Source organism: Oncorhynchus keta, chromosome 28 (genome assembly GCF_023373465.1).
Source record: "Oncorhynchus keta strain PuntledgeMale-10-30-2019 chromosome 28, Oket_V2, whole genome shotgun sequence".
Classification (NCBI taxonomy): domain Eukaryota; kingdom Metazoa; phylum Chordata; class Actinopteri; order Salmoniformes; family Salmonidae; genus Oncorhynchus; species Oncorhynchus keta.
In genome coordinates, this window is record NC_068448.1 from 57,337,528 (window position 1) to 57,349,373 (window position 11,846).

Below are 11,846 nucleotides of genomic sequence, written 5' to 3' on the forward strand. Positions count from 1 at the left end.
AACATTTTCCTGACAATCAACCTTGAATCATCAATTAAAAAGCCTTCTGAACCTATCATAGTTATTGTAGTGTACGTACCAAAACCAGTGTTACATTATAAAATAATTACTTTTTTGTACTATACTGAAAGTCACAGATTCTGCAGGGTTTGCATATTCAGGAATAGGGTTGCAGAAATGCAGTAACTTTTCCTAAAATTGGTCCCTCTCCCTGTTCGGCTTCCGACGTCACTGGTTTTCTAGCCGCCACCGATCCACTTTTCATTTTTCGTTTGTCTTGTCTTCATTGTACACACCTGGTTTCCATGCCCATAATTATATGTTCCTTATTTAACCCACTGATTCCCCCATGGTTTTGTGTGTGTTTGTTCATTGTAAGTTAGTCTGTCTTTGTCAGCTTGATTATTTCTTCCCTTGGAATATTTGTCGTGTGTGTATTACTCATCTCTGTGTCCCACGCCTGACTCTGCCTTACCTGATACACCTAGACGCCTTACAAAATTCCCTGGTTTTCCAGAAATCCTGGTTGGAGGAATCCCAGATGTCTTGTTCGGGGAAATATTGTACAATTCAAAACAAATTTGCGACGCTATTTAGGAATAGGAAAGAATACTTACATTGTGGGGAGTCCAAATCAGCTTTTCTGTTTCCTCCAGTGAAGAAGCAACAACGTGAAACAGTTACATGTATCACATTACATTCACCGCATGTCATTTCTAGTGTAAACATCAGTGCAAACACTACAATAAGTCATTCTGGATCCACTCCCACTTCCTCAATACATAACCAGAAAGATTCTGCGATGCCCTTAAACCTTGCTGACATAAAGAGTTCATAGTTTTTTCTCCCACTCTTATTTATGACAGTACAACCATATCCACCATGAATGGTGGAGCCAAAAGGGGCTTTTCAAGTGCTTTCACCAATGTCTTTAACTGTGCCTTCCAAGACCGCCACACGCTAGACAGACACTCGTTTCAAAGACCTATAATGTGATACATGAGGAATGGTGTTGTGAAAAGAATTAAGTCATTCAGAAGAGATATCATACTTCAAAAGCAGGTGAACTGCACTTCCTAGATTGTACAGATGATTATTATTATTTTTAGCTTTATTTGTCCAAGAAGAGACCCTTGAGGTTCTGATATCTTATGCGAGGGATTCTGTTAGATACCAACATAAAATGTGCACTATATAGAAAACACATATACACATAACTTTTTCCATATTTTGTTACGTTACAGTCTTATGCTAAAATGGATCAAATATTTGTTTTCCTCTTCAATCAACACACAATACCCCATAGTGACTAAGCGAAAACAGGTTTTAAGAAATGTTTGCAAATTTATTACACATAAAAAACACATTACCCAAGTATTCAGACCCTTTGCTACAAGGCTCGAAATTGAGCTCAGGTGCATCCTGTTTCCATTGATCATCCTTGAGATGTTTCTACAACTTGATTGGAGTCCAGATGTGGTAAATCAATTGATATTAACATGATTTGGAAAGGCACACACTTGTCTATATAAGGTCCCACAGTTGACAGTGCATGTCAGAGCAAAAACCAAGCCGTGTGTAATGAACACGATGGGCGACAGAGAGCTGGTTTCAAGCGCAGGGCGCAGCAGGTGTTTATTGGTTAAGGACCACAGGAGGAGGCAGGTAGCTGGGTCCAGGGGCAGGCAGAAGGTCATACACAGGGGGTCCAATAAGGCAACAGTACAGGCAGGGAAAAGGCTAGTAACATCATCCGGAAGATCAGGCAATAGGTTGATAACAGAGGCAGAGAATAGGCAAAAGGCGTCGTTAGTGAGGCAGGCAAAAACTATCAGACACGGGAGGATTAAATTGCAGGAAAAACAGAGCTCTGAATAGAAGTGTCACAAAACAAGCAATACCTCACAATGATGTGGTGCAAAGAACTGAACTAAATAGTATGTGATAATGACATACAGGTGTGTGAACAGGTGATCAGAATTCAGGTGATTGGGAACTGAAAAGTGAGCTGCGTATATGGGGATCTCGTATGTGTTTGAGAGTGTGAGCTGGAAAGTAGTCTGGCAAGTGAGCTGTGTTCAGGGGATCTACGTGTTTGAGAGTGTGAGTTGGAAGCAGACGTTACAGAATGAGGTCGAAGGAATTGTCTGTGGAGATCCAAAACAGGATTGTGTCGAGGCATAGACCCAGGGAATGGTACCAACATTTTTTTGCAGAATTGAAGGTCCCCAAGACATCCAAAAGGAGACCTCCAGCATTCTTAAATGTTGGAACCACCAAGGCTCTTCCTAGAACTGGCAGCCCGGCCAAACTGAGCAATCGGGGGAGAAGGGCCTTGGTCAGGGAGGTGACCAAGACCACGATGGTCACTTTGACAGAGTTCCAGAGTTCCTCCGTGGAGATGGGAGAACCTTCCAGAAGAACAACCATCTCTGCAGCACTCCACTAATCAGGCCTTTATGATAGAGTGGCAAAACGGAAGCCGCTCCTCAGTAAAAGGCACATGACAGCCCGTTTGGAATGTGCCAAAAGTCACCAAAAAGACGACTCGAAGCTGTAATCACTGCCAAATGTGCTTCAACAAAGTACTGAGTAAAGGGTCTGAATACTTATGTAAATGTAATATATCATATATATATTTTTATTTTGTTGTTGTCTAAAAAACAGTTTTTGCTTTGTCATTGTGGGGTATTTTGGGGTAGATTGATGAGGAGAAAAAAAACAATTAAATCAATTTTAGAATAAGGCTGTAAAGTAACAAAATGTGGAAAAAGGTCAAGAGGTCGAAGAAACTTTGGAATGCACTGTAAACCCTGTGGCTAACCACAGTGTAGATACACAAATACACATTCCCAACCTCTTGTCACGATTAGAATATATACAATGAGTAGAGGAAGAACAGGAGGGAGGGGAGGAATAGTGGAGAAGGAGAAGGAGGAAATGAGAGGAGGGAGGGGGGGGAAGAGGGGACGGAGAGGAGGGGGAAAGGAGAGGAGGGAGAGGAGAGGAGGGGGAAGGGAGAGGAGGAAGAGGAGTGAGAGGAGGAGGAGTAGTGGAGGGTGGGAAAGGGTGGGAAAGGAGAAGAGGGAGAGGAGGAAGAGGAGGATGAGAAGGCAGTGGAAGAAGGAGGGAGAGGAGGAGTAGTGGAGTAGTGGAGGGAGAGGTGGTAAATGAGAGGAAAGAGAGAGGAAGGAAAGGAGAGGAAAGAGAAAGGAGGGAAAGGAGGAGGCAGTCTTCTGGATTAGGGAGCAGCGGTAGGAGTGAAATGTCTGTGGAGGGGAGATGAAGGCAGATCTGAAGCTCCCTAGGAGCCCCGTGTGAGGAGCCTGAGCGCCAGATAAGGCCACAGCAGAACCTAATCCCTCCCACAAAGCTTAAAGTCAATATATGTCTCCCAAATGGTTCCCTATTCCCTATTTAGTGCACTACCTTTGAACAGAGTCCAATTGGCCTTGTTCAAAAGTAGTGCACTATATAGTTAAAGGGTTCCATTTGGGATGCAAACAATATCCACATAGAACAGAGAAGAAGGAACGGGGCTCCGGACTACAGACCCAGCCCTGTCCTCCAACTCCACAGCCCTGACCTGTGGGTGGAGTAGAGCTTCATAACACAGGAGGAAAACAGCAAGGGTCTATGTCTGAAATGGCACCCTATTCCATATATAGTGCATTACTTCTGATTCCTATTTCTGACACATCCAGGGAAATTATAACCTTGGAGAGTAAGGAATTAAGTTTCGAAGGCTGGGGTTATACAGGCAGCTGATATATTCTAATATTTTGCTGAATTGTTGGCAAAAGATCAGAATTGAGCTGCCTGTGTAAATGTAGCCTTATGGAGTCAGATGACAGTGATGCTGACATGATCGTAAGTGTATTGAGGTGATGATGTTAGAGGTAAAAAGGTGCTTAATTATGGCACTTGCTTGTTATCAGTTTCAAGCAGAAACCTGTTTGAAGAGGAGTGGTGTTAATTTGATGCGTGGCACATGTGGCGTGGTGTGATATGATGAATTCATCTATTGCTATGGAGACATAGACTACTCCATCTCCATGGGAGGCAACTAGCCCCCTCTATTCCTGACTGTCCATATTGAGACACTGTATTATACAATTAACAGCTTAGCCTAAGGGTGTGCTGAATAAGATCAAATGACAATATTACATACATAATGATTGCTAATGAATCACATCAAATTTGATGCCCAATTTAAATTGATATATTAAATTATAGTAGTACTCATGAGGGATAATAAGAATACTAGTAATACCAATACTTACATACTGGAACAAGATCCAGCTGTTCAATACATGCAGTATGTATGAATGTGGTTACTACACATAGCATGTGTTTATGACTTATATAGCTTTGTGCACAGTACAACAGCTACATTAAAAAAGGTTGTATTTTCCTCCCTGTATTTAGAGTAAGGGGTCGAGTAAGCATGGGGTTGAAAAATGTTTTCTGTTGTTTCAGAATAGAATTTTCCTTTTCTGTTTGGGTGTGCCATATAGAGTTCAGCACCATGGACAGAGGTCAGCACCATGGAGAGAGGTCGGTACCATGGACAGAGGTCAGGATAGAGAACTCTATTACAGGCTGACTAGCTGGAGAGCCCTGAAAGTATATAACGTTTTGGAGTCGCACAACAGATGCACATCAATCACATGCTACTTGGGAAATGGAGAGAAACCTTTAATACGGGAAACAAGTGAAATAGGAGGAATTTTGGTCCTTCAATGACGCAGTTCTAACACAGAAAATGTGCAGTATGGACTCTAGTGTGGCGACCCGTTCGATCTGGGTAAGAACCGACCTGGAATCAGCCACAGGACCCCATAGCGCTCCATAGACTTCCTAAACAGTGTATAGCCTCTGCAGCCGTACCGCTGTAAATTTCCCCTCCTCTGTGTTATCTGTGAATGGTTCAACCCCACACACCTTCAGTACGTCCCCAGATAGTGGCATTGGCAACTTGTCACTTCCATTGATTTCTCTTAAACTGCAATTTACATGGATATTTGTGGGTGTCCTCGGGGCAGGCTGTGTCCCATCGGACAGACCTGAGAACGCTATGCAGCGCAGCACCACTCCCCCCCTCCGGCATCCAGGAAATGTTTCCAGCCTCCCCTAGTCCTGCTCGCCATTACAAAAGAATCTCAAAGTGACTTTTCCTTCCGACTGACATCAGCAAACATGTCAGGTTTCTGAAAATGCAGGGCTTTTTTTTTTATGTCAGAACTGAAATAAATTGGAGTAGGAAGGTTAAACCTTCACGATGTTGCTTGATGTATGTTTTGAGTGTGTGTGTGTGTGTGTTTTTTCTCTCAGGAAAACATCAGCATTATTATTAGGCAATGTGATTGGTGGTTTGCTTTATGTTTTGGATCACTGACTTTCACAAGGTTTTTTAGGTTCTGATTTTAGGTTATATTTATTTTTATTTTTTTATGTTAGCTTAATTCCCATGTTAAACATATTTGTAAAAGGTAATTATGTAGTGGATATTGTAATACAGTATTGTGAAACAGTTGGCAGTGCTACAGTATTTGTACTCTTTTTTTTTTTTTACATAGCCTGAGTTATTGTGCTCTTGCTTGCAGTTAAAATTGTGTAATTTTTGTATGATAGTGACTGTTTTTGGCACCACAGCACCTTCACCATACAGCTGGCCTTGCAGAGAGCACAGAGCACTGAGGGCTAGGGGAATCAAAATGTCCGCCAGCTCGAGAAAGCACATAATGCTTTCTGAAAGACTCAACACTGTGCTTTAACACAAAATGCCAAAATGTCATATTCTTCAAACTTTTCAGTGGCAATAACCTGTCAGAACTCAGAACACTTTTACCTCTGAAGTGGAAAATCATATAACGTCTGCTGTTCTGTCCTCTCGGCCTAAATAGAACACAGAAAACAAATGAAATGGCATTACGTTGGCCTATGCACTGACTATACAGTCCCAAGTGTGTGAGTAGACAAAACAAAATGAATCTGTCAAGCCCTCATATATAGTAATAATTGTTTACACAGAATAACATGCAGTCATTGTATATTATCCTGTCCCACTCCATGTATGATATAAGTATGTTACAAAAATGTAAGAATATGTTGCTGTCTTGAACTGGATAATGCTTTATGTTAATAATATATACAATTATATAATGTCTCTTATAAACTGGGTGGTTCGAGCCCTGAATGCTCATTGGCTGACGGAGGTGGTATATCAGACCATATACCACGGGTATGACAAAAAAAATTCTTGTTACTGCTCTAATTACATTGAGTAACCAGTTTATAATAGCAACAAGGGGGGTGTATGGCCAATGATGTTACAGAACCTACACTTTGGTAAAGAATTAAAGGGAGAGAGAGCAAGAGAGGTTTTTGAAAAAACATAATAATCATAATCCTCTCAGAATCCCAATAATCCTACATGGCACAATATGGACACAAACAGACAATAATGTAAGGAGACACACAGTGAAAACAAACCACGAAGAACCCTGTCTGTCACAGGCAGATTTTTACCTCTGTGTCATGTCTTGTCCTGGGGGACGAGAAAGGCATCACCCAAATCACTCAGCCCGAATGGGCGCTGAGTTTGCAAGACAGTGAGGGAAGAAGGAAAGAATGGGTGCGTGCTCTTGTGCAGGCGGTTGGTGGCGGAGCTACTCGTGATGTCACAGCAAGGAGACAGTCATGATTGGGTCTAATTAGAATTTGCGGTAGCAAATAGATAGGCTTCCTGCATGATTGGATTCAAAGTGGCTGCTGGCAAAATTCGCAGAGGTGCAGAAAACTAGACGTCGCTTTACATACAACCTGCGCGAGGGGAGGCGGCATCACACCAGTGTGAGCTCTCGCGCAGTCCAGAAAATACAACCGTCGCTCTCGAGACAGAGGTTTGCAGGAGTTGCAGGAGTAATTGTACTCACAGTGCTCTAGCAGCGAGACGCACGCACTCCCTGGTAAGAAGAGTTCGGCAAGGGAATAAAGAGAAGTCTGAAATCATCCACACCGTCACCAAGGACTGTTTTATATGACGAACTGCTAAGAAGAAGCAGAACAAGTTATTTCGCGCGATTCTCCACTGTCACTACATGGCATCAGTTCTTGAAAGCAACACCCGCACCTCGGGAACTCCGAGCAGTCAAGTCAAATGCAAGTTCAAAAGGAGAAGGAGAAGAAGGTCAAAGAGAAAAGGTAAAAACTTTCATATGCATTTTTATGTTTTATTTTTACGTGTCAAACGCAGAGGTCGCGCGCACCTTGGAGTCTGTAGCGGAGAGCAATGACAACCTTATACTGCGTAGCGCACGAGGTTTAGGTACTATAATTTTTTATTTTTTATCCCTGGACATTTCAAATATTAGCCTAAACATGTGTAATAATTGAAGTATTTCCTTTTTTTTGTGCACACAAAGCAGAACATATCACCAGTCCCATCATGACGCATAGTCACCAATCAAAGTTGAAGTTTTAGCTTCATTCAAACAATGGTGTTTGCTTTGAGTCATTAAAAAGCCATGGATTATGTTTGAATGGTAGCATATAGGTATTGGAATTCGTTTCACAAGGAAAACGTTTGGAGAGCTTTCTCTGTCATGCTTCAACAAAGCGCGTGACATCAGCGCATCCACGTGCTGGTTTTTAAGTTGCCACATTACCCTAATGACCTCCCAAAAAGAAAAAGAACCTCCGGATAATGTAGCCCATTTTATGACAGACACTTCAGTAGCAATATTTTGCAATATTTGATCCACTTTGTGTAACTTGTGCCTAGCTAGGCCTATAGTCTACACAGTAGCCTAATCCAGAGTGTTTAACAAGTTTAAATTCATCACACGCTGTAGTCCTATTGCCCTTTGATGAATAATTGATGCATTCTACACTCATGAGTAGGATTTGGCTTGGATATGCACAAGAATGACTAAATAAACATGCATTTGAGGTCTGACTCCAATTATGCTGTGTAGCCCAGACCATAGATTGTAATACGCGTTTGACAGTGACATATCCTAAGTTCACTTGAGTGATCCTTTTAAACAGATTTTAGTAACATGTTTGGTTATTTTTCTTATCTTTATACATTTAATTCAAACACAAATGATGCATCCTAGCCTTATGCAATATTATGCAGCCTTGGAATGTAGTAGCATCATGTGTGTTAGGAGAGACAATCTTACCAATAGGGGGCACAGGTGTATTATTAACATTAACATTATAATAATTTTTTACAATTATAATTTTTTCTTCTCTGTAATATTACTAGCCACTTAGCAATTTAATGAAGTTGGCTTTAGCTAACCCAGATAGGTTCCCTATCGCCTAACCTCATAACTAGCTACCAAGAAGCCATTTCAGTTTATCAATCAAGTTAGAATAGTTAGCTTGTTTTAAAAAGTCTAAATTCTCCAATTTACAGATGGGGGGGTCTAGCCCCCCTTCGGACCACACCCCAGCTATCCTCAATTACTTTGTGCCCAGTCAGATTTTTTGGGGTGCGTGGCGCCCTTGTGTGTCAGTTTATGTTTATTTCTGAAGTGTGGTTCAAAACATTTCTAACTGTGAACTACTGTTAGGCTATACCACATTTAGCCAATTATTGTCAAAATATGTGCAATAATATACATATTTCACATGTTGTCTTTAAATAGTGAACTAATCCCCTAGTGCCATGAAGCATACACACATGTCAGCCATCAGACAGTGGCTTTTAGTCTTAATGAGTATTCACACTCAACTATTCACTTCTCATCATAACTGTGTTATGGTGATAAGGAGTAAAATGACACGGAGGCCTTTAAAAACAAGCCAGTGTGTCAGGAACTTGGAAATGCTGACAGAAGGTTACAGATGAGTCATTGCTCAGTTAGAGGGGTCAGGGAAACATCCAAGACACAGCAGATAAATAACATTAGAATGCACAACACTGACCAGATGGCTTGTTTACCAAGAAATGATAAACATCAGGGAAATAATTGTGGAATAAAATATAAATTGTCAGTAAATAAGATTGAATGGTGTGCAGGAGTTAGTCATCACTTTAGTCAGTGGCAAAATAAAGTGTTTTTTTTATAGACATAGGAGCTGGTGTTAGGGGACGACACAGTCTCTTTCTCCCTGACAGGTTAGCATGGTAGGACCCTCACCCTTATCACACCCACTGACAGTTACAGGGGACTGTATGGATTTGCTAGCGTGTGCTTTGATTTCTGAGTAGTCATTTTCATCTAAAGTGATTAAATAAATATCTGGTGAATTGTGAGTTTGTCTGAAACAGGGACATTTTTACTACAGTGCCTCTTAAGTGTTGTCACTATGCAGTGTAGGCTACTGGTGCACATCTGAGGTTTGTGTTGAAAATGTAACATTTCTTGATGTACACCTTGTCGGGAAATATGTATTTATGAATATTGTAACACACCCTAGTCATGGCAATGAAATGTAGTTTTAGTATTGTTCCTACAGTATATTCAGAGTGAGGTGTCTGCGTATTGCATCCCGAGCTATAGAGTGTGGATGAATGCTCAAAGCATGTTCAAGTTTGTGACACCAATTGAAATCATAATGAGATTTCATGAACAGTTTGCACTTTGTCATCAAACTACAAACACACCACGCCGAAACACCATTTCCATAAACCTCGGATATTAATAGCCCAAGTAATTGAGACAAGAAAGACAATACATAAAATATAGTGCTGAGGCAAATGTATTTACATAATGGAAATGACAGAATTGGTTACACAACATTAAGCATTGCATATGAATACCACACAATGACGTGCACATTAGTTCACAGTCCTTCACTATGAGTTTCTAAATGGCTAATTTATCAGCCTGTACTGATTCAGTCTGATAGCAAGGGACATTAGGGGCAGGTTGCAAATGAACTAGAGCTCTCTCTCTCGTTCGCTCTCTCTCTGAGGAAACTTGTGGTCCAACATGATAGACTCCCTTAGCAAGTAGAATGTTATACAACATTAATGTCACCATTACCAACACTGACAATACACTGTACATGTTATGCCAATGGAAGCCGGTGGGGGGGGTAAACTATAGACATAAAAGTAGGTGTCCAATACTGTAGTGGTGTAGCCTGTATATTGTGTTGACAGCCATCTTTTTTTGTCCAAGAGACAATGCCCTTTCAGTCAGGACAATCTAACCACCATTAATTACACAAAGCGATACGCTTCAGCAGATGGTTATAGCTGTAGGTTATTTTTTTCACTGATAATGAATTTGAGACTTTAATACTTTGTGTGTTATTCTAATACACACTCATCATCTTGAGAGCACAGACAATTATTTTTATAGTCCTCTTGGCAAAAAGGCAAAAACAGGCAGCAGCGTTTTGGGATTATCTGGACATGGCGTTTGAGAGTTAATCCCTCACAAATGCTCCAGATTATTTCGAGATGGACTATGGTTTAAAATCTATGTGTGTATTCAAAAGGATGTAAGCAGATTTTTTCCCCCTGATTTCATTAAACATTTTTTATATAATCTGTGTGATTGTTCTTTGAGGGCAGAACAGTAATTGTTGTAAAATGCATCGGTAAAAACCCATTCCCACAATGTTTTAGGCAGTAGTCACAGAAAATAGATTAGTCGTAAAATTAAATATAATATATATATATATATATATATATATATATACACACACACATCTATTGGTGGGTGCTTATATTTGTCCTATTTCACACATGTACAAGTTGTATTATATGCATGTGTGAGTTGTGTTTTGCACGTCACAACTCCCCTCGGAGAGTGTGTCAGTAGTATAATATAGAAACCTCATTTACTCACCATAGCACCTATTATATTGACCTACGGTACTGAAACGTTCCTGGAAATGTAATGTACAATTGGAAATAATTAACATGAATTATTTTCAATGTAATATGAATTTGATCTTCTGCTATTTATGTATCTTGAGTGCTATCAACATCATGCTCTCACAAGCGTACACCAAATGTCTTTTTGATTTGCATGTCATTTAGTCATGTGTAGGGATTATTGTACTATACACACTGTCCACAGACATTGTCTGTCTATCTATACTCGTTTCAACTGTGCATTGTGTGAATTCCATTTAGTTGTGCTTCATTTATCAGCCTCTGAGGATAGTCTGTTGAGATCCTTAGAGCAGTATACTCCATCATTACTGTGAGCAGCAGTTTCTTAGACATGCGGTGTATTTTTCACTGCTTTAATTAATCACACCACAGTGATTTAGTCTCTAGTCCCTCGGGACCGGTGCAGTCTCTACCACAAAAGACTAATACAATTTGCCATCTTTGTGAAAATGTGACACGCTCTCAGTGACAAATAGCCCAGACTACTACAATGTATACATTAAATTCAACACCTGGATGAGATATATTTAATTATACATGTTGCATCAGGGATTGTGTAATGTTTTGTTTTGCTATTATGTAAAATCATAATATTCTATACTTAGCACAAGCATGGTATAATGAAAAAAATATTCCATATACTCTATACACAAAAACGATATTATTGGCCTTCCCCTAAATGTTTGTTTTCCGACCATAGAAAATAATAGATTTATACCTGAGCATTTTCTTTTTAGTATCCAACTATACTAACAACACATAAGCAGTGCTGACTGGAAGTCAGTCAGAAACCGCTGACACCAAGTGTCACATAATTTATGTAGCAATTACTGTTTACGCACTCCCTTACCGGGGGACTAGCGGGGCCAAGCAGGCAGAGCAGGGCGACAGCGCAGGGCTGTGGACAGACGGACAGACAGGGCTGCAGACGAGGGTCAGTGTATTTCCAGTCAGGCAGGGAGCTCAGCGACAGCGATGT

The 11,846-nt window shown here is 40.6% G+C and overlaps 1 protein-coding gene across 1 annotated transcript in view; it reads left to right on the forward strand.

Moving 5' to 3' along the window:
• Window positions 1-6,637: 6,637 nt before the first annotated feature.
• Window positions 6,638-11,846, forward strand: part of adarb2 (adenosine deaminase RNA specific B2 (inactive)) — a 230,757-nt gene continuing 225,548 nt past the window's right edge. Inside the window, exon 1 of the mRNA XM_052483319.1 lies at window positions 6,638-7,206. Coding sequence (XP_052339279.1) covers window positions 7,104-7,206 — 103 coding nt within the window. The 5' untranslated portion in view covers window positions 6,638-7,103. The remainder of the gene's footprint in view (window positions 7,207-11,846) is intronic.